Source organism: Triticum urartu, chromosome 5 (genome assembly GCF_003073215.2).
Source record: "Triticum urartu cultivar G1812 chromosome 5, Tu2.1, whole genome shotgun sequence".
In the NCBI taxonomy this organism is placed as follows: domain Eukaryota; kingdom Viridiplantae; phylum Streptophyta; class Magnoliopsida; order Poales; family Poaceae; genus Triticum; species Triticum urartu.
The window spans coordinates 328,439,775-328,463,837 of NC_053026.1; the positions used below are offsets into that span (position 1 = coordinate 328,439,775).

General features: G+C 48.9%; 1 protein-coding gene across 1 annotated transcript; it reads left to right on the forward strand.

Annotated features, from left to right (window-relative positions):
- The first annotated feature begins 23,193 nt into the window (after nt 1-23,193).
- Nucleotides 23,194-23,781, forward strand: LOC125507011 (dehydration-responsive element-binding protein 2C-like). Its single transcript, XM_048671712.1, has one exon. It carries the CDS (start codon nt 23,197-23,199, stop codon nt 23,779-23,781), a length of 585 nt encoding a protein of 194 aa, XP_048527669.1. The 5' UTR covers nt 23,194-23,196.
- The last annotated feature ends 282 nt before the right edge of the window (nt 23,782-24,063 follow it).

Below are 24,063 nucleotides of genomic sequence, written 5' to 3' on the forward strand. Positions count from 1 at the left end.
AATCATTAGTAGCATCACAAAATGAATTATGGTACTTGCAATACACACGTCGTTTCAGCTCCTCAAACAGCGGTATGGTGTGTTATATTCTAATCATCTTATCTTGCAAGAGGGCATCAAATATTTTATCACACTTAGATATATAAAAGTAAACTTAATCTCCTCATCACAATTCTTGCGAATCGGCTTATTAGCATTGCATGTATATAGAGTTTGGCCTTTGCGGACCAAACAAACTTAGTAGTATAGACATCAACCTCATCATCCGAATTATCATCATTGTATTCAACCATATGCATTCTAGGACAATTGTTGGTAGACCTATGAATCTCTTTACTTCGACTCTCTTGAGCCAAACCTTTTTGTAGGAGTTTGTTAATATCCAAAAACTCATAATTTTCTAGCATCTCTTTAATGTGAGTTTTTAAACCATTAAGGATAAGATTTGACAAGTCTCTTTCGGTTATCACTAAGTTATAACATCAGTTTTTTATATCTCTAAACCTCTTGACATAATTGGTAATTGCTTCATCATGTTTTTGCCTAATCGATGTAAGATGTGACAACTTAAGCTCATTATCTCCGCTATAAAAGTGATCATGAAACTTTTGCTTTAATTGCGACCATAAGAGAACTGAACCATGCGGTAAAGCGTCAACCATGAAAATGTGGTGCCAGTTAAAGATAAGGGAAATAAACACACTTTCAATTCTTCTATGGAACCTGCTTCACCTAACTGCGCTAGATACTGACTGACATGCTCCCATGTTGTTTTCGTGCCCTCTCCACTAAATTTAACAAAATCAGGAATCTTGTAACCTTGAGTGTACAAAGCTGCATCAAAGTGTTCAGGATAAGGCTTTTGGTACACACGACTCTTTACTTTCGACTCATTTTCAGAAGTTTCTAGAAACATCTTATGCAAATCCTCCCTTAATTTGGCTAAAATTGGATCCGAGGTAGATGAAGATGCTTGTGGCAATGACATAAGAGCCACCTGAGTACTAGCTAGTGGTGCAACTTGTGGGATGGGCGCCGCGGAAGATCAAACATGCTTGTGCATATGCGTGGTGTGACAAAGTGATTCGGCGTCGAAGCCAAATAGGGAACTCTCATAATAGGATTAGGATATGTAAGTGCAGCCACAAGCTGGTTGGTTTGACTAGGGTAAGAACTCACCGACATATCATATTGTTGTTGCATAGGAGGTGCCAATGAAATAGGTAAAGTTGGACTAGAATTTTCACATATACCAACAGTACCACTAGATGAAGGAGGCATATTTTTCTAAGCATTAGCACTTGCTACGAAAGAATTTTATGTCATCACATTACCCTTACTAACAAGACTTTCAATCACAACCACTTTATCTGGAGAAAAAACTTTACTCACGGTGATTTCATCTTGTTCATCAATGAGAGGAGGTAAATTGATGTTTCTGACTGTAGTGATGTTGCCTTGACGGTCCTTCTTGAAACTTGCAAGAAACGCCTCCAAATTCTCCTCCTCACGCTTCTTCTTGAGCGCATCAAAAGCCTCTTCATGTTTCTTCTTATGTGTTTCATAGGCTTGGCGATGTTCCTCTGATAGTTCATCAAGACTGGGTTTAATGATGTTATCGGTGTCAACTTCTGAGGGCTTGGGGAGATTAGACTTGGTTGATGATGATTCTTGATCTTTCCTCGCCAGCGGAGTCGCCAAAAAGTGTGTTCGCACACGAACACGTCACCGTGTACCTCCAACGCCGAGGGTGGTCCACCGCAACTCACGTCGAAGGAGACCCGTCCAGAAGCGCGGTACGCAAGCAATCCAGCGGATGCTTTTGAAGACCCGAAACCCCACATTCCCGGGACCGACCCCGTTTGGAGGCATGGCGTCTATGGGCTGCCCTAGATCGATGTAAAAAGTAGTATATGATTTGTCAATTGTGTGTTGTTCAACCGATCGTCACCTCTTATCTATTTATGAGGCGGTTGGACTTCCCATACATGAAAAGGACTAAAAATCCCATCCAAAACATTAAAAATCCTAACCTAACTCGGACAGGAATCTTTGACAATTTTCCAGATCAACTCGGAGCCACCGAGTGGTTTGCTACGGTCCCACCGAGTGAACATGGGCAACCTTCTGTAATCTTCTATATCTCACTCGGAATTTCTGAGTGGTTTCACTCGGAATTACGAAGTCAACTCGATCTCATCGAGTCAAATCAACTTGGTCGGTCCGAAATGACTAAGCAAGTTATATTTTGTTTGCATACGATCTCGGATTAACACGAATTTATATGAAAATCAACCGTTTCAATGAGATGCACAACTTTAATGTTGAAACTTTTTGCATCCGAGGCCATATTAACTGAGTATCATGCCATTTAATAATCTGATGTCAACACGAGCATCTCTGAAATTGTCATAACTTTTGCACCTGAGCTCGATTTTGTACCATCTCCGTATCCATTTTGATCTTCTTGAAGAGAGCCACTCGAAGGTGACTTCCAATCAAAAGTTTGAATTAATCTTGACATAGCTTTAAGCTACTTTTATGTTTATGCCACTTTTGAGCGTCAATACCCTATATGGACCCAAGCAAAATACCCATGACAAAAGTGCCATAATTTTTAGCCATAAGCTGGTATCTATAGCATGAACATCCTGCTAACTATAGTTGTGTCATAATTGTAACTATAACATCAACGACTGATAACTATAGCCATGTTGCTATGTTGGTAACAAAGTCGGTAAATCATATAATTATGGCAGCATGGTAGACCATGATCGCTGGATCTGGCGAGGATCGATGACATCCACCTCGTTCTCGGGGTGACGTGCAGATTATCCCATAACAAATCTCCTCCTTATCCTCCATCTCAAGAAGAAGATAGTCGGTGTGATTGTTAGATTCCGGGTTCCGGCAAACCCTTGAGGTTCGAACACTGGGGTGCGCATGAAGTTCTCTCCCTCTCTCTAGCTCGCATGCTTCGTAGGATCTCATAGTCTAGCTCGTCGGACTCAAAGAACGAGAGACCAAGATTTATACTGGTTTGGGTCACCGTTGTGGTGTAATACCCTACTCCAGTGTGGTGTGGTGGATTGCCTCTTGGGCTGTGGATGAACAATTACAAAGGAAGAACAGCCTCCTGAGGAGAGGTGTTCTTGTGCTTGGCGAACTTGTGTGGTTGGGGATGATCTGAATGATCCGTTGCGTGACCTCCCTTCTACCTCCTCTCTGGATCAGTTGCCTCCTATTGTGATGGCTAGTCCTATTTATAGAGGCCCTGGTCCTCTTCCCAAATATTGAGCGAGAAGGGATCCCACAACAGCCAATTTGAAGGGAGACAACTAGTACAAGTTATCCTGACAAAAGTAGTCTTTGCGTGCCAAAGGCTCTAGTGATGACGTCGTCTTGGGCTCCACGGTGACCCCCATCTTGCTGTCCTGCTGGTCTTGGTCTTGTTGCACCAATGTGGAAACCTTTGCTTGACGCCTCGGGACTCCTCGCCTGCGCTTGCCTCTTTAGCACCAAACAGGAAACGAGGACACTGCGTGCGCTGGTGCCCGCCTGGCGCCAGTCGTCATGGCTTGCGTCACAGAAACCTCGCGAGGTGTCCCTTTCCTTGATCTCTCTACCCCTCACGAGCCAGCCTGGTGAGGCCGCCCCTGATGAGGTCTTGCGTCGTTCGCCTCGCGAGGGTCTTGAGTGCTTGTTGGTGAAGATGGGCCGTACAGGTCGATGGTGGAGCCACGATGTGGGCCGCAGGCAGGCAAGTCTTGGGACCCCCATTCCCAGAACACCGACAGTAGCCCCCGGGCCCAAGGCGCGCTCGGCTTGGCTTCGTGGCGAAGCCAAAGGGCAAGTTTGGAGCGCCGTGGGCCCCCACAGCCTGCGGCCGCGGTTGGCGTGTGGCGATTGATTGGACGTGGGCGTCTCCGGTTCCCCACCCGGCCTCGGCAACTGCCCGACTTGACGAGTCCATGTTGCATGCAGAAAAAAGGTCATCATTACCTTAGATCGTGGAGGCCGGTGGTAGGCCTCCCTAGGCTATAAATGGGGAGTGGGGGCGGAGCCCCCGTCACCCATCTCTTCCTCTGCTTCTCCCGCTTCTTCTTCTTCCGCGCTCAGCTTGCCGCCTCCGCCATGGTGCCTATTCGGAGATTCTCGGCCGCGGAGAAAGGCAAAACCCCCCTTGACGAGCCCGAGCTCCTCCCGCTGAAGAAGAGGCGATCCCACCGTCGTGAGATAGCCGTGAGGCCGGTGGTGTCGCGGTCGTAGTACGAATGGCCTCCCCCTGGGTATCTGCTGCCTTTGTACGCCCAAGCTGCGGGCTCCGGAGGGAGGAACGACGGACGCCACCGCCCACGCCGAGACCGAGGTTGCCGCGCCATGGTGACATATGCCGTCACCCCAGGAGTCCATGCCGCAGACTCCTCACGCGAATTTATGTTGTGGGCGGCGATGCCTCCAAGCACTTGGATCCGCTTGCCGCAATTCTTCATCGCCGAAATGCCGCTGAGGGGCCCTCTCGAGCTTTGGTTGCAGCACGCCGGCTGTGACGCCCCGGTGACTGGAGCGGAGGTTGAGGCCGTCTCTTCCGGGAGGATCTTCATGACTCGCGGCTGGGGCGAGATCTCACGGAAGGCGCCCTCGCCAGCCACTTCGAGTATGACGGCGCCTCCACGCTGTTCTTCAAGGTCTTCGACGAGGAAGGCCGCTGCTTGGAGTGCTGCCCTAAAGGTGGTCACCGGGATGGCGCAGCGGCGGGCGCCGGGCCTGCCGTTGACCTCACCAGCAGCCCCTCCAGCGACAGCGGCGGCTCCTGGTGGTCCAGCAGTTGTCCCGAGCCCGTTGAGACTCCGGAGACAAGCGACTAAAGCTACGTGCTCTCGAGCTCTCGCCGCGCTCGGAGCAAGGCTGCGGCGTCCAGCCGCCGTCGCCGCTGATCTGGATGGGGTTGGCGCCGGCCTCACGTGGCCCACTGTTGATGATGGCGTCGGCTGCTTCGGCGCGTGTAGATAGAGCTCCTAGGAACTCCCTTCTTTTGTTCCCTGTGAGGAATCAAAACGGACCCCGTGGGGGCGTGTAAAGCGTTTGTAATGTCTTTTGTTCATATTGTCCTTATTATGAAAATTTGCGTGCCGCATGTCCTACTGAGGCTCGGTTTCCCCTTTCCAATCCCGCAGCAACTTGGTGCTCTACACCGACAGGTCCCGGTCCCCAGGCAGGCTGCAGCCGTCGCTGGTATGCCAGGTCGCGATGCCGTGGTCAAGGCCAGGAGGTGAGCAGCTCGAGGTCCAGTAATAGCTCCTGAGGCGCGATGCTCAAGAGGTCCCCTTTAGCGCGCAAGCAGCTACCTGAGGATGGGAAAGGGAGGCGACGTTGCCGCAACAGGGCAGCGAAGGGCGAGGATCTTATGGCGTAGCGCTGGGTTGATCTAGGCGCGAGACATATCTTGGTATTCCGGAGCTGGTTCCTCGTGTTGTGCCAGACTTGTGCGTCGGCCAATGTCGGGTAGCTAGGTCAGGCTCGTGCGAGCCTCCCTCTCTTCTTTGTGCTCTCCTGAGTGCTCTGCGTCCTTAGGTCCCGGCCCTCGAGCGAGCTCAGCCGCCGCTGGTATGCCAGGTCACGATGCCGTGGTCAAGGCCAGGGGTGAGGGCTAGAGAGCCAGTAAGAGCTCCTGAGTCCCGATGCTCAGGAGCCCCCCTTTTAACGCGCAAGCAGATCACACGAGACAAGAGAGAGAGAGAGAGTCCGCGGTACCACCTGCTGTAGACCTCGGGAAGTTCCGCGGAGAGCCCCCGGGGCATGTACAGCCCCGCCCTGACATGTGGCTTGCACGGTAGGGCTAGACGAGGTGTATCTGGGCACTCGTGAGCCAGCGCGGGACTCACGAGTCCCTACCTCAAGGCGGGTTGCACCTGGTCTTGGTTCTTGATGGCTGTGGCATTCCTGCGAGATGGTTAGGCGACCTGCGCCGAATGAATTTCTTGAGGTTATCGCGCGAGAAGGCCAAGCACCGACGACCCCAGGAGGTGACGTGAACAGGGCCGGCCCGCCAGACAGAGCTCGGCCATTGGATTTTTCGACGCTGCATGGACGGGCCTGAGCATAGACGTTGTGCCTAGCCTTCTTATGCGAAGGATCCTGAAGAAAGACGATCGGCGCACGGCTCCCGTGGTGGGTGACAATCAAGCAGGTTATAACCATAGATGGATTACGCATGAAAAAGCAAACTGGCTTAGGTAAATGCAGGAACGATACGTGCCATTGGGTCGGACCCGAGTGGCCTGGGGATGATGCAGCCCGAGGGGCGCCCCCGGCAAGGTAAAATAACAACGTAAGTGGATACATGCCACAAGGACTGACCCACGCGGCTTGGGAATGATGCGGCCCAGGGGGCGCTCCCAGCTAAATGAACTTGGAGAGATTTCACCTGGTTTGGTTGTTGAAGGGGTGTTGGGGTAGCTGAAGACGCATAGCGAAGAAGTTGCCCCTCACGAGTCGTCGTGGCCCTGAGCCCCGCGAGGCTCTGGAGGCTCGGGCGGCCTCCTGAGGACCGTCTCCATCTCCTCCAGGACTGCGTGACGCCTGGCCTCCTGACCCACCATGATGCTCCGCAGGTTGCGCTCGAAGGTGGCAGCCACGCTCGGCAAGCCGAACAGCATGCGAATGTAGCTGTGAGGTGGACCCTCGCAGCGTCCCACGCGTGAGGGCCAGAAGAGCTCCTGAGATGCAGCCTGTTGTGCCCTGGGATGTCGATGCAGACGCGCAGCTCACCACCCTCGCCCGGGTGTGGAGCAGCGCCAGGTGGGCGGCGGTCGCCGCGTATTGCTCTAGCTTGCTGAAGTTCCTGAGTGGCCTTGTCGATGAACTCCTGAGCACCGGGCGCTCCTCGCCCGGTGCCCTCCTGAGGGAAACGTGTCGCAAAGCACGCCTTCACGTGGTGCCCGAGCGCCTCCCTCGTGATGCTGGCCAGGTCTGAGGCTCTCCAGAAGAGAGCCCCCGAGCCCTGCCCGAGGACGGCGTCGGGCGCACCTCCCTATGCAAGGGAGAGAGGCGCCCCAGGCGTGGGCATAGATCCTGAGGTGGCGCCGCCCACTACAAGAAATATATCAACTTGTGACCCTCACTATTGGCCGCTGAAAGGTCATAGTTTTTCATTTGGGACCTTTTTTGACCAAAAACAGAAGGTCAAAAGCTGGCGGTCGTAAACTGGAATTAACGACCTTCTGTAAATGGTCGTTGGTTCTTCGACCAAAATTTTGGTCACTAGCAACCTCCCCAGGCCACGTAGGCATCCAACGTGGCAAGCTGATGTGGCACAAGAATCAGCCCGGTCCAATTCGGTTTTCTACATGGGCCTAGCCCAACAATTTGCCCCAATTTTTTATTTTTTTCCTTTTTATTTTGGTTGGCTACATTGGCCTAGCCCAGCAATTTGGCTTTTTATTTTCTAGGCCTTTGGCCTTTTCGCTTCCATTTCTTGTTTGGGCCTTGGCCTTTTTACATTCCATTTTAGACCAGGTCCCACTAGTCAGATCATCCAATTAGGTCCCAATTGTCGGTTTTTCTTTTGTTTGTTTCCCATTTTAAAGGACTCGCTAGTGAAATGGGACCCAAGGGTGTTGTTTAGGCGCCGCACGTCAGTTCACTATTTGTGCAATAACCAATAACTTGATTCAAACAGAGCCAATAACACATACAATTTCAAACAACAGCCAAACGAAGTACTTTACAGTCATGGCAGTACAAATCAGGTATTCAACTATAAAATACATCTAATATTAACATGGCCAGCTCCAGGGAGCTAAAACACATAGATGGGTGCTGGTTTTCTTCAGGATTCTTCTCTTGGAGCTCTTGTACACCGCATCTACAGGTTATAAATCAAAAAAGTTAGGAAATCAAGTGAAGCTGTGCATATAACATTCTCCTAACAATGGAAAATAGCTGCTGTAGTTGAGATCTAATAAGAAACCGTGCATATAACATTCGCAAACATGTATTGATACCTAGTGTTGATTGTATCTGCATCTAAACTGAATACTGATCCATAGTGTTGACTAAATCTGCATCTAAACTGAATACTCTTAACTGAACATGGACAAGTGATATGCTAATCAGGTGTCAAAATGATATCTGATTCAACAAGGTTAACCAAATTTCCCACATAGTTTTGGGGAAATTCTATTTATCTACAGTGATTGGCAGCTATGGATGGCAACGTGATAGTACAGACAGACTTGTGGCTGCTCATTTGTATTCAGGTAACTATGGCAGTGACGCAAATAGACTTGTGGCTACTCATTCACTAGCTATGGCAATGACGCAAACAGACTTGTGGCTACTCATTCACATTCACACCAACACTTCATCATTCATCTACAAGAAACTATTGACCATCATATCAGACGGGATAGGAAGGGTCACCTGACATATTGAACTCGATGCTGCAGAAGGCCGATAATGTGGTGGTACAGAGCATGCCCTTTGTGGCTGGCTAGATGCGCCCCTCCTCCTGCTGCTCCTCGAGCAGGACAAGGACGGCGGCCGCTAGGATCGTTGAGATCGGGATGCTGGGGGAGGCGAGCACGCCCCTGAGCTACTCCATGGCGCCGGGCGCATCATGTGTGGCAGGATGCCGATCGCCAGGTTGACCACGATCACGAACAGCAGCGTCACCAGCGTCGCCGCCTGCACGCATTCCAGCCAGGTTGACAGTGTCAGAAACTCGACGGATTTTCAAAACGAAGTACTGCTGGTGCTGCTACCACTGCAGAATTGGTTGGAGATGCACCCACCTTGTTGGTGTAGATGGTCCAGTTGGTGAAGAGCTCTGACAGCATGGCTCCGAGCTGCCCAAAGAGCGCACGGAGGCGCCCACGGAGATGTTTTCTCTGATGAACAGGGTCCGTTGAGATTGCAAAGCAGTCCTCCCCTCTTGTCGCAGACACTGCAAGAAAGCACATCTTTCAAAAAAATAACCAGTCTCAAGTTAACTTGTGCAGTAAAAGTTTCCCTACACCTGCAAAACACAACCATGCATGTACATGCACTATACGTACACAGCAAGACATATCAACAGAGACCATAAATGTTCAGGGTTATGCATGATGGATGTTGAGCACTTCTATTGCTTATTCAGAGTAAAAAAGGGTACCCCAGAAAATTTAAACATATTCTGCTACACAGAACCATGAGCTACCCATTTAGCAAGAACGGTACAGGAACAAACCATGAGCTATCTATCCAACATATTATGTGCGTGCGTGAGAATACTAGGGTATACTTAACTTGGATTCAGTACCCAGGTACAGTTTAAAAGCATATCAGATTAGGTATACAATCATGCACCTGGGTTTAACTTATCAGGTTTCTTCACTTTCAATTTACACAGCAGAGCAGCTAAATTGATTACCCAAAACATGCATGCTAGTGGTCTACTGGAAGCATCACAAAGTTAATGTTTTGCTTACCACACTGCTATCAAGAACCTCCCTACTTCAAAAACAAAAAGAACAGACACTTCCAGTTTGTATAATCTGAAATTGAGCACTGAAATTTAAGAATGAAAAGATGATTGAACACTGAAAGAGGTTAGCAAGTTAATTGTTGGTTTCATCAGAAGTACCAGGAGTATTTTTAAACCTACACAAGTCAATTTTAAACCTATGCAAGTACCAGGAGTATTTCACTCCTTTCAGTGCAAGTACTCAAAAATTGTTTGAGTAGCAAATCTAGGAGTACTGGAGAACTCCGAGTTAAATGTACTCACAACCACCAAAATCTCTCAATACCGGTCACAACAAGTAATCAGAATACAGCAGCAACAATTGCAGTACCCAGTTCATAAGAATACATCAATTAACAAAGCTATGGCCACAACGGAGTAGACCAAGTACCATCTCAAGTACCTAACGAGTGTCGACGGCGGATTCACAATAAATCGCAGAGAAGCTCATCCCCTATTGATTCAGCAAGCTACTCACATCCACGCATAATATTAATATCTAACAGCGCAACAGAAAAAATGATGGCAAGCAAAATCATCAAAGGGTGAACCAGTATAGTTGATGCACAACGAAACATGACCCTGAGCTTCATGCGGTAGATCCTGGGATGCTCCTCCGTAGGCGTCGGCAAGCCCCTCCCGACCACCTAGTACTGATGGAAGTGCACGAGCACGAGCGCCAAATGGTCAGTTTAGATCACACGACGAGAACTAATCCCCGTGATAGCGGTGCGTACGAGTAAGAGGGGCTCACCCTGACCGCGACCATCCTGGCCGGAGTTGCTGAGGTCGTCGTGCGTCGGTCTGGGGCGATGGGCTTGCTGTTATGCGAAGCTGCGATAGGCTTCTGTTCACGGGAGCCGCGCAGGCCCAGGGCCCCGCCGGTGAGCTCCGGCGAGGGGAGGGAGGAGGGAGGCGACCCCCATCACCATGGCTGCCAAATCCCTCCCTCCGGATCGAGGCTGTGTCCGCCAGATCGGCGTGGCCAAGGCTGTCAATCTGCCTCACCTGCGCTGGGGAGGGGGGCGGGGGCGCCGCGATTGGCCGCGGGGAAGGGGCTTTGCCGTCGACATCTCGCCGGAACCCTAAACCCTCAGCATCTCCGCCATGGCCGCGGGCGGGGGGAGAGCACCAGTGTGTTGGGGGTCGGGTGGGGGGCGAAGCGGGGAGCGCCGAGGCGATCGCGGCGACGACAAGGGTGGAGGGACGGAACCCTAGCGCGTCGGCCGACCTGCTCGACTCGATTTGGGGCATAGGGTAGGGAGAGATGGTGAGGGAAGGGGGGATGAGGTCGGTGGCGGTGGTGAGGAGGGCTGCAAGGTCGGCGGTGGGTGGGAGCGGCGGGGAGAGGACTGGATCGGGGAAAGGAGGTCGGGGACGGGGAGGAGGTGGCGGCGGCTGCGAGGAGAGGAGGGGTGCGATGAGGGGGGGAGTCGATGGGATCTGACTAGGGTTTGGGCTGCGGGTGGGGGATATCTCTTTTTCATTTTATTTTCTTTTTTCTGTAGATAGATGGACGGATGGATGTGGGATGGAGAGATGGATGGATGGATGGATGGGCGCCATGTCATCGATCCGTGGGAAGAGTCTTGATTGGTTCGAAAAACCAGTGATTTAAAAAAGTATCTAAGTACTAAAAATAGAGGAATTTTGTGAAGTAGCTATCAAAAATATTTTGCAAAATGGCACCACACAAATTTTCACTAGAGTTAGACCACATTTTATGGATAAGGACCAATTTCTATGCATTTCTGATCTTTCTAGCTATTTTTAATCATTTTCCGAGTGCCCAAAATGACTTTTTTTGTGAAGGACCTACCATATATTTGTTGCAAAATTGTACCAAATCAATTTTCTAAAATACTAGGACATATTTAATGCACAATTCACCAAATGATTGGGTGTCAAAAAATTTGATCCACCTCTCATGAAAAAGACAAATTTCCGCTCATTCAGCAGGAAACGGTTCAAATTTAGTTTGCTCTTTATTTTTTCAAAAAATCATTTCTAGGTACATAAGTATCTATTTAATCAAAGAAACATCAAAAGCTTTTTCCAAGATTCAACCACTAGCTAAGAACGGTCAAACCCGCCGTTTTGATCGCATTTCGAAACGGGCATAAAAAATTCAAAAAAATCAGAAAATCGGAAAACCTCCGCATTGTGTCATTATATGTGACTAAGTTTCTAGGAAAAAAAATAATAAACTTGTAATACGGCAATTATTTTAACAAAAGTGTTCTCGGAAATGAGCTATCATGCGTGAAGATTCATGTCTTTCAAGCCAAATGATCAATCTTATGGCCACATTCATGGCATAGTTTGTTCAAATGATCTCATATTGTGCACAAGGGTGCATCTTGGAATTTCAAACAATGTTGCCTAAGGGAGTTTTTATTTTCTTTGCACGGAAAATTCATTTTCCATTTTCCGAGTGCCCGAATTGAGTTATTTTTGTGAACGACCTACCATATATTTGTTGCAAAATTGGACCTAATCAATTTTATAAAATATTAGGCCATATTTGGTTCACAATCGACCAAATGGTTGGGTGTCAAAATCCTTGATCCACCTCTGGTGAAAAAGACAAATTCCCGTTGATTTAGTAGGAGGCGGGTCAAATTTGAACTGCAGCTGCCTCATAGTTTGCTCTTTATTTTTTCAAAAAATCATTTCTAGGTACATAAGTATCTATTTAATCAGAGAAACATCAAAAGTTTCCCAAGATTCAACCACTAGCTAGGAATGGTCAAACCCGTTGTTTTGATCGCATTTCGAAACGGGCATAAAAAATTCAAAAACATTCAAAAAATTGGAAAACCTTCGCATTGTGTCATTATATGTGACCAAGTTTCTAGGAAAAATAATAAAATTGTAATACGGCAATTATTTTAAAAAAGTGTTCTCAGAAATGAGCTATCATGCGTGAAGATTCAGGGTTTTCAAGCCAAATGATCAAACTTATGGCCACATTCATGGCATAGTTTGTTCAAATGATCTCATATTGTGCACAATGGTGTATCTTGGAATTCCAAACAATGTTGCCTAAGGGAGTTTTTATTTTCTTTGCACGGAAAATTCATTTTCCATTTTCTGAGTGCCCGAATTGAGTTCTTTTTTTGTGAAGGACCTACCATGTATTTTTGCAAAATTGGACCAAATCAAATTTCTAAAATACTAGGCCATATTTGATTCACAATTGACCAAATGGTTGGGTGTCAAAAGCCTTGATCCACCTCTGGTGAAAAAGATAAATTCCCGCCGATTCAGTAGGAAGCGGGTCAAATTTGAACTGCAGCTGCCTCATAGTTTGCTCCTTATTTTTTCAAAAAATCATTTCTAGATGCATAAGTATCTATTTAATCAGAGAAACATCAAAAGTTTTCCAAGATTCAACCACTAGCTAGGAACGGTTAAACCCAACGTTTTGACCGCATTTCGAAACGGGCATAAAAAATTCAAAAAAATCAAAAAATTGGAAAACCTTCGCATTGTGTCATTATATGTGACCTAGTTTCCAGGACAAATAATAAACTTGTAATACGGCAATTATTTTTAAAAAGTGTTCTCAGAAATGAGCTATCATGTGTGAAGATTTATGGCTTTCAAGCCAAATGATCAATCTTATGGCCACATTCATGGCATAGTTTGTTCAAATAATCTCATATTGTGCAGAAGGGTGCATCTTGGAATTCCAAACAATGTTGCCTAAGGGATTTTTTATTTTCTTTGCACGGAAAATTCATTTTCCATTTTCTGATTGCCCGAATTGAGTTCTTTTTGTGAAGGACCTACCATATATTTGTTGCAAAATTGGACCAAATAAATTTTATAAAATACTAGGCCATATTTGATTCACAATTGACCAAATGGTTGGGTGTCAAAAGCCTTGATCCACCTCTGGTGAAAAAGACAAATTCATGTTGATTCAGTAGGAAGCGGGTCAAATTTGAACTGCAGCTGCCTCATAGTTTGCTCTTTATTTTTTCAAAAAATCATTTCTCGGTACATAAGTATCTATTTAGTCAGATAACCATAAAAAGTTTTCCAAGATTCAACCACTAGCTAGGAACGGTCAAACCCGCCGTTTTGATCGCATTTCAAAACGGGCATAAAAATTCAAAAAAAATTAAAAAATTGGAAAACCTTCGCATTGTGTCATTATATGTGACCAAGTTTCCAGGAAAAATAATAAAATTGTAATACGGCAATTTTTTAGAAAAATTGTTCTAAAAAATGAGCTGTCATGCGCGAAGATTCAGGGTTTTCAAGCCAAATGAGCAAACTTATGGCCACATTCATTGCATAGTTTGTTCAAATGATCTCATATTGTGCACAAGGGTGCATCTTGGAATTCCAAACAATGTTGCCTAAGGGAGTTTTCATTTTTTTTGCACGGAAAATTCATTTTCCATTTTTTGAATGCCCAAAATGAGTTTTTTTGTGAAGGAGCTACCATATATTTGTTGCAAAATTGGACCAAATAATTTTTATAAAATATTAGGACATATTTAATGCATAATTGACAAAATGGTTTGGTGTCAAAAGTTTTGATCCACCACTTGTGAAAAGACAAATTTCTGCCGATTCAGTAGGAAGCGGGTCAATTTGGAACTGCATCTACCTTATAGTTTGCTCTTTATTTTAAAAAAAACATTTCTAGGTATATAAGTATCTATTTAATCATAAATACATGGTTTGGTGGTGATACATCGAGGTTTGGATGGTGGACGAGGGCCCCAACTCTAGAACGCGTAAACTCGCATGCTCGCCGCGTGGTCACCGCGTGGCTGTGGCATTGCCATGTGTTCTGGGTGGCCTAGGCATGTCTAGCGGGTTGGGTACTCCCCAGGAAGGTGCTAGGAAGAAAATTACAACATAAGATTCTCACGACGAGACCGAACTATGCTCAAACATGAATTAGCAGCCAAGTGTTTGATTAGCGATACGGGAAATGCACGTGGCCAATGGGCGTGAGTTTTGGCCGAGGGTGATCATATACTAAGAAGATTGTCTTCACAATTTTTTAGCTCAAAAGGAGGAGCCTGGGTGGTACTTGCTTTGCAAAGTACCACACTGGACATAAATATGAATGTTAAAGCTGGGCTCAAAATAATGAATGGATTGAGCTGAAATTTGGTGGGGGTGGTTATTTGGGCATAGGAAAGCACTGTAGAAAATTTATACCATTTGGACATGCCAAAGTGGTACTTCCTTCACAATGCTATTCCCTGGACAGAAACTTGGGAAAATTAGCGAGAGAAATTGGATAAATGAAATGAGCTCAAATTTGGTGTAGGTAAGTTACATAGGTATGGTCATGCCCTGGTAAATTTTCAGATCATTTGGGTAAGCCTAGCTAGTACTTACTTCACAAAGCTTCTCTCAAGATAGAAACTTTGGAAATTTCCTGAGAAAGATTTACCAGGCAAATGGAGCTAACTATAATCATGCGGCAATGATTTGGGTATGGAAGAGTGCCCAAAAAGTTTGAGGGTAATAGGAGGGATCTGGATAACACTTGCTTTGCAATCTGCCAATCTGGCCATAAAATATAAATTGAACCTGGGCTCACATAGATGATTTGACTAAGCTGCAATTTGGAGGAGGGTGATAATTTGGGCATATGAAAGAATTGTATAAATTTCATGTCATTTGGATATATAAAAATGGTACTTACTTCACAATGCTTCTAGGTGGAAAAAAACTTTGGAAATTTGCCGAGGAAGATTTACTGGGCAAATGGAGCTGAATTTTGTCATGAGGCAATGATTTAGATAGGAAAGAGTGCCGAAAATTTTTAAGGGCAATCAAGAATATATAAATAGCACTTCCTTCACAAAGTATTATTGTGAACAGAATAGGAAAATGAATATTGTTGAATTATTTTTGAACTAGGCAAGGAAGGTTTTTTTACATATTTGACTAAGATATGACCCAAAGAATTTACGAGTTTTTTTTGGGGAATTTTGGGAATGGCAGAAATATAGGTTGCTTCACAACCTAGGGCAAAAATTGCCACATGGACATGACACATAGGAAAAACTGATGAGGTGGCGCCTAGTCATAGCAACCCACCACAATTTACAAGGTTATGACCATCTATATTGGTCATGATCAGCTAGAAATAAGGCAGCAGACCAGTGCTATCTGCTTTATGACCATTTCGTGTAAGGAAATTACGACCATTCTGACCAAAATGGTCGTTATAGTTTAGGGTTTGGAGCCCCTCGAACAGCTTTTGACCAATTGGTCTCAAATGGTCATAGATCTATGACCAATTCTTTCAGGGTCACTAACACAAGGTCACTAGTTGACATATTTCTTGTAGTAGCCGGAGGTGCCGCTCCCTTGAGGCCCAGTGTGGAGTAGCTGCTTCTTCTTCTTGGGATTGGCCTCAGGAGGGTACTGCGCCCCCGCGCTGTCATGGTCTTCGATCGATGCAGCTTGGAAGGCGCGCTCGAGGGAGCACACCACGTCTCTTTCTTCACAGGGGACCGTGATGATTCTGCCGCTTCCCGGCATCTTGAGGACGTTGTAGCCATGGTGGGTGACTGCCATGAATTTGGCCAGCGCTGGGTATCCGAGGATGGCATTGTACGGCAGACGGATGTGGGCGACGTCAAAGTCGATGAGCTCGGTGTGGTAGTTGTTGCATTGACCGAAGGTGACAGGGAGACGAACTTGCCCTATCGGGGTGGTGGAGCGGTCAGTCACTCCCGAGAAAGGCTTGGTAGGTTGGAGCTGATCGTATGGCACTTGAAGGCTGTCGAACGTCTCGACGGACAGGACATTGAGCCCTGCGCCGCCGTCGATGAGGGTCTTGGTGACTCGGACATTGCTGATGACAGGTGAATAGAGCATTGGGAGAACGCCGGCTGTCGCCGCACACTTGAGCTGGTCTGCCGAGTTAAAGGTGATGGCGTACTTGGACCATCTGAGCGGACACGTGGCTTCGAGCTTGGGGAGGGCTGCATTCACCTCGCGAGAGAACTTCTTGAAGATGCGCTGGGAGGCTGGGGCCTGAGCGCCACCCAAGATGCAGGCGATGGCGCGCGGCTCTTGGAAGCCCCCAGCCCCCTCGTCTTGTTGGTGGTCGTCATTCCTCCTTGGCGGAGGCAGCAGAGGGAGACCAGGGTTGCCCTGAGGTCGGTCCTCGTGAGGCTGGTCGCGCCAGGCGCCCTCACGAGGCTGGTCCTGCCAACGGTCCTCGCGAGACTGGTCGCGCCACTCCTGGCAAGGCCCACGGTCGTCCCAACGTCCTCCACCTCGTCCACCTCCTCGGCCGTAGCCCCGGTCGTTGTGCTCGGGCCGTCGACCGAAGCGTCCATCTCGGATGGCCCTGAGCTCTTGACAATCATTGATGTTGTGGGTACGCACGTTGTGGAAGGCGCAGAACGTGTGGCTGCCCTTAGGCGACTCGGGAAGATCTCGGTCGCGCTTGGTGTCTGGCTCTGCTGCTAATACGGCTACCCCTTTATGCTTCACGTCCTTGGCCTTCTTCTCCTCTGGATCCGCAGCAGGGAGCTCGAGAAGGGAGAGGCACCCTTCCTCAGCTCTTGTGCACTTGGTCGCGATGTTGAACAGCTCCAAGGTCGTGCACAGCTCTTCATGGATGGCGAGCTCCTCCTTCATCTTGATGTCGCGGACGCCGTCAGAAAATGCTGAGATGATGGCCTCGTCGGTCACCTTGGGGATCTTCACGCGCACGTCATTGAACAGCTGGATGTACTTTTGCAGGGTCTCTCTCGGTTGTTGCTTGATGCAACACAGGTCACCCGCGGCGGGGGGAGTTCACGAGTGCCCTGGAAGTTGGCGATGAAGCAGACGCGCATCTCATCCCAGGAGGAGATCGAGCCTGGAGGCAGGTTCAGGAGCCACGAGCGAGCCCCGTCCTTAAGAGTCATGGGAAACCAGTTTGCCATGACCTTTTCATCGCCATTGGCCGCCTCGGCGCTCAACTCGTAGAGTTGTAGGAATTCCGCAGGGTCGGGGGTGCCGTCGTAGCGTGGAGGTAGATCTGGCTTGAACTTGCCCGACCAGACGATGCTATGCAGCTCGGGAGTGAAGGCGCGATAACCTGCCGTGGCCACAGGGGGCTTGTTGCGGAGGCAAAGCTTGGCCGGGGTGCCCCTGAGCTGCCCCGGCATGCGGCGCATGGACCTGTCGCAGCAAGCAATCCTGGCGCAACAGAGCCGGGAGCGGTGGAGTGTTTCCTTGCGGACAGGGAATCTCTTGGCAGTTTCTTTCTTCGTGCGCGGGCACGTGACGCGGTAGGTCACATCGTGGTGTCGCGCACCTTGGAGCGAGGGTGCCGTCCTGACGTGGGGGAGGCGAAGGCGCACCGCGAGCTGCACGCCTCGGCGCGAGGGCGCCATCTTGTTGGGGAGGAGGCGGAGGAGCTCCGTGAGCCACGTCGCTGCAGTTGGGGGCGGGCAAGGCAGCGAGAGGAATGCTGCAGGAGAGCCCCCCGCGGCGCTAACAAGCTCGGCGATGCGGTCCGGACAGTCCTCGTAGAGGTCGTCGACCGAGCGGTAGCGCAGGAGCTCGTGTGCCATGAGCAGCGCGGCCTGCGCGTCCGTGGGCGCGCGACGAGCGTTGGACGATGAGTGAGCAGGAGTCAGCGACGGAGTGGCGGTGTGCCATCACGGCGCACGGAGGCATGCAGCGAAGAGGCTTGCTGGTCGTTTGCCACTAGACATGTGACGGCGTTGGCGGTGGGTGATGGAGAGCGGCGGGGAGGCCCGCCGACAGGGGTTGTCTGAGCGACGCGGGTGGTAAGGGCGGCCTGGCGCTCAGCGCGAGGCCGGCGAGCTTCAGCCATGAACTTGGTGGAGTGACGAAGAGCGGATAGGCGAAGAAGAAAGTTTCGGCGCACCCCTACCTGACGCGCCAAATGTCGGATTTCGGGTTCCGGCAAACCCTTAAGGTTCGAACACTGGGGTGCGCACGAAGTTCTCTCCCTCTCTCTAGCTCGCACGCTTCGTAGGATCTCACAGCCTAGCTCGTCGGACTCAAAGAACGAGAGACACAAGATTTATACTGGTTCAGGCCACCGTTGTGGTGTAATACCCTACTCCAGTGTGGTGTGGTGGATTGCCTCTTGGGCTGTGGATAAACAGTTACAAAGGAAGAATAGCCTCCTGAGGAGAGGTGTTCTTGTGCTTGGCGAACTTATGTGGTTGGGGATGATCTGAATGATCCGTTGCGTGACCTCCCTTCTACCTCCTCTCTGGATCAGTTGCCTCCTATTGTGGTGGCTAGTCCTATTTATAGAGGCCCTGGTCCTCTTCCCAGATATTGAGCGGGAAGGAATCCCACACCGGCCAATTTGAAGGGAGACGACTAGTACAAGTTATCCTGACAAAAATAGTCTTCACCTGCCAAAGGCTCTGGTGATGACGCCGTCTTGGGCTCCACGGTGATCCCGTCTTACTGTCCTGCTGGTCTTGGTCTTGTTGCACCAATGTGGAAACCTTTGCGTGATGCCTCGGGACTCCTCGCCTACGTTTGCTTCTTTAGCACCAAAGAGGAAACGAGGACACTGCGCGCGCTGGTGCCCACCTGGCGCCAGTCGTCATGGCTTGCATCACAGAAACCTCGCGAGGTGTCCATTGCCTTGATCTCTCCGTCCCTCACGACCAGTCTGGTGAGGCCGCCCCTGAGGAGGTCTTGTGTCGTCCGCCTCGCGAGGCTTGGCCCCTCGCGAAGGTCTTGAGTGCTTGTTGGTGAAGATGGGATGTACAGGCCGACGATGGAGCCACGCTGTGGGCCGCAAGCAAGCAAGTCTGGGAACTCCCGTTTCCAGAACACCGACAGTGATGACATGACCTTCCCAGTTACGCTATAATTTTACGAGTTCCCTCACAAATGTCACCGAGGATCTCTTCGATACAGTGTTTTATTGGCCCCACCAATGGTTTACCTGGTTCCAAGGATTATAAATTGGGTTCCAATTAGTTAACTCACACAATAATTAGTTAGTCTTGTTGGGAGGTTGTTTGACTTAATCCACAATGGTGAGATTGTGAGTTCCACCTTTGACAAAAATATTATTAAAAAAATATTACTTGACTGAAAACATAATCACCCATGTACAGGAGGGAAATACTCGTCTTTGCATGAAAGCGGCTCCTCTATCGTGCCCTACCTGTTGTTGGGTCACTGACATGTGGGCCAGGGTCTCAACGGGCCCACATGTCATTGATGGAATGGCAGGGTACCGTACATCAGACGAGGATCGTCCGTCTTCACATACCACGAGAAAAATCACAGAAAGAGAACCGAAAGAAATATCTAGACAAGAGAGAGAGGAAGAGCGGAATCGTTCGGCCAGAGCACGCCGGATGAGAACGGGCGGCTTTAGCTCGAACGTTCGCCAAATATATTTGGCATTTAGGGGCTGTTTGGTTCTAAGAATAGCATTGCCACACTTTGCCACATATTTTTATCAAGCTTGCCTAAGGTTAGTTCATCAAAATGAGAGTCACAAGTTGGCAAGACTAAGGGAATCTTGCCACATTTTTGTGTGTATGCCATGTGGGGTCCAAATATGGCTTGACTAAGGTGTAGCTTAAACCAAACACTCATCTAAGTTGGTCAAACTTGCATAACCTTAGTTGTGATAATCTTTGGCTGAGTTAGTCACAAACCAAACTGCCCCTTAGTAATTCCCTGATGAGTCGATGATAAATATGGTGAAGCAGATGGATATGTTTCGTTATCTCACAAGATACAAACAGTAAAAAATAACACTTATTTCCATATTATTGACCAAACATTTGGTTTTGCTTCTTATTCTTTGGAACGAGAGAGGGCCGTAGGGGCCTGCCTTTAACAAGACAATGTGTACTTGATATGTAGGTACACCATGCCCGTAGTAGGTCTAGATTTTTATTTTGGAGAAAGCAAAGTACTGCCCCCTGTGGGCTGTGGTGTGCCCACTTCTTGCTGCATGCATGCCCTGCTCTCTCTGCACATCTTTTTCAGTTTTCCCTCTTTCCTCAGTTCTTCTTCCTCGCCTGTCTGTCTGTAGTCTGCTCCTCTCTACCAAAGGACAAAACAACCAAAGCTGCATGGTTCTAGTACTATTATTATTTTGCTCTGGTTCCAGTTTAAAATAATATAATCAGGGGACCCACACGCATGCTTCCGTGTGCTTAGTCGAAAGCCCCAGCTGTGACTTGGATTACCCATGCCCCAAATGGTGATTGGACTTATTATGCCATGGAGGCAGGCAATGACAAACAAATGATTTGAGGAGTGGTTGGAAAAGTTTGAGGGAAGCAGCACATGGAGAGAGACTTGTGTGTGTCCCTTCCTCCGGTCCTCCTCCCCCCCTCGCTTGTCAAATGCTTTATCACTGGCATGTGGGTCCAACCGAGTTGCCATGGGGATTGGGCCTATGTGTCAGCCGCTATGAGCGAGGGAATGAGTTTGAATGTGTGCAAGTGCTTTTCTGGCCATTACGTGTAGGTGGGTGTACTTAAGTAGGGTTCCAAGTTGTAGGAGACTTTTTGTGAGTTGTAACAGCAAGAGTAGGACTAGGAGGGACAGAGAAAGCACTGATGTGGAAATACAGTGCCAATCAACGCACATCATGGGAACACTGGTCAAGGCATTGGTCCTTTCATGTTTTTATAAATCAAGCGTGCCAATTTCCCTGACACGTATTGCTAATGTTTAGGCCATGCGTTTTTCTCAAAGCCCATTTTGGATCATCTTTGGGAAGGAGTTTTTAGACAAACTCATCCTTTTTTCTCTTTATTCATCAATCATGGCATTACAGAGAACACTAGAAGTAATAATTTATTCCTCAAAATTTAGTGTGAAACGCATGCCCATCTAGTTGACGACTTGAATGGTACTTATTAGACTAACTCTAGCAGAATCATCATCTCGACCCGATCGGCATAATAACCGTCAATTTGATGATTTTGGCCGAATTGGACGATCTAGAAGAGTCGTCATCCTGTTCTGGATCGCCATAAATATTTTTTTGCGAAAATAATCTAGATTTATTATCAAAAGTCACCAGAAGTATAATTCCTCTTAAACATAATAAAAATTACATTGAGATTCTGAGACCACCGACCGACCACTACCGTCGTCAAAACAAGCCGCAGGCGCGCCGTTGTCGCCGCTCCCCTACCGGAGCCGGCTTGACTTTGCCGATGACAACCGGGAGGTCTTCATGCACGTGTCCCTAAGGACCAGCACCCTGAAGCCGCATTCATCGCCGTTGAACCCTTAAATATATCTGAAGCACTTGACACCAAATCTCGTCACACGACGAGAAACCATAACCATAATTTATAGAGGCTCCTCCAAATCGAGCCCACAAGCCACCATACTTGGAGGTTGTGTGGCATTGCTTTGGAGCGCGCACACACCATCACAAACTGCTCGCGCGGGAGGAAAGATTCACTCCCTCCCCCTCTTCATCATCTCGCGCGGCCCACCTTCCCTTCCTACCGACGGTGTAGACGGCCAAACGACTATCTCACTGTGATGTAGAACTGTTAGCGGCAATTTCCGCCATGTTGCCCATCGACTGTGAGTATAAAAAGGGCGTTGACATGTCCCACCTAGCTCATATCCCTCTCGCCGCCCATAGCCTCCCTCTCCCGCCGCTGCCCTTCACAACCTTCACTTCCTCATAATCCCGAAACACACGACATTGTTCATAATAATACTAAGGTGTCTCACCTAAAGCTTGGTACAATTTTAAACAGCTATGATATGAAAAAAGTTGTTAACCGAGCACCATCACCGAAATTGGTACCCCACCATCAGAATTATTGGCATGCATGCTATGCGGAGTTGATTGCAATTATGGCCATGCCGTGGGCGTCGCCGGCCTGTTGATGTGAGTGGGGCAAAGTAGAAGGTGAAAAATTTGAAAATAAGTATGTGGACAATAACATATGAGTCCCATATGTATGAAATTTGTGAAGACTAAGATACGACGACTCTAAATTTGCACGTCATTTGTCCAACCTCGAGAACATTATGGAGTGAAGCTTTATAATATAGCAACTCCGAATATGACGACTGTGCTAGAGTTGCTCTTACATCAGAGCGAGACACATAGGGTATGTGTTTTTCCTAGCACAAGTTTGACAAGTGCGGATCTCAGTAACTAGTGGGTAGTGGCAAGGCTGATGATGCTCATTTTATGGTGGGGCAAATGGCAAGGTATTGCAGGCAGCATACACTTTGCCTAGGTATCCTTTGTTTTGTTTTTTCCAACATGCTCATGTGCAGTGCCCCAAAGAAACAGAAATCCTTGCTTATGTGTAGCAGTGCTGTGCCGGGCATTGTGCTTAATCAGCACAAGATGCCACGGAGAGGGGGCCTAGCTTTGAAGCGTGTAGTCTTTGGAGGAAAGGAAATGAAAGCATGTAGGCAGAGGTTCCCTTCAACAGTAGTAGTAGTAAGAGTATCTCCAACAGGTGCTGCAAAAGACGCGCTCGCGCGGTAAAATTTGGGTTTAGCGCGCGCCAGTTGGTTCCGCGCGCTCCAGCGGTGGCGGGAAGTTACTGCGCGCGGGGGAGAAAGCAGCACGCGGCGCGGTAGATTTGGGGCGCCGCTTCGCGCGCGCCTATAAAATGCCGCGCTCGCCATGCGCACACACACAGCCACGCGCCCTCCCCTCGCAACCTCACCGCTTCGCCGCTTTCCGCGCCACCATGCTGCCGCGCCGCCGGGGTTCGTCGGGCTACCGCGGCGTCCGCGAGCGCCCCAACGGCTGGTACTCCGCCGAGATCCGGTCCGGCGACGTCAGGCTCGGCCTCGGATCGTTCCGGAGCGCGTACGAGGCGGCTCGCGCGTACGACGTGGCGGCGTGGCGGTTGGATAGGCCCCGGACGCAGATGAACTTCCGGGACGTCTTCACGCGCGAGCAGGCGCAGTGCGTCGCCCCTCCGCCGCGTCTCATCACCGACGTGGACCGTGCCGATCACGCTCGGCGCTGCCGCCGCCTCCTCATCGCCGAGGAGGACGAGCGAGCCATGGCGGAGTGGCGCCGTCGCCACCCGGAGGACGTCGCCGACGAGCGTGCCTACTGGGCGGAGAGGACGGCAAGGCGCCGCGCGGAGCGGGCGGACCGGCGTCGGCGGAAGGCATTGGCGAATGCGCAGTGCGACATCGTTTCAGCAGGTGGGAGGTCGGTCTTCACGTCAGACGATGAACGTTGGGACGACATTTGGCTCGATACCTCGGACAACACCGACGAGGATGATGATGGTGATGATGATGGTAGCGATTTGGAGTAGCTTCTATATAGTATGCCGTAGTAGTTTTCTATCTAGTTGCATCGTAATTCTATCTATCTATGTTTTCGAACTATCTATCGTTGCACCGATGTAAAATACCTTTGTATCGTTTTTTTATCTATGCAATTTATCTTTATTTTTTATCTATACAATTTATCTTTATTTTTATGCTTCCGAAAATGTTGTCACGCGCGCTGCATTTTAGCGCGCTGCTGGAGCGGCGCACGCACGCTGCATTTTAGCGCGGCTGCTGGAGCCAGCGCTGCGCGCCGTGCCAAATCA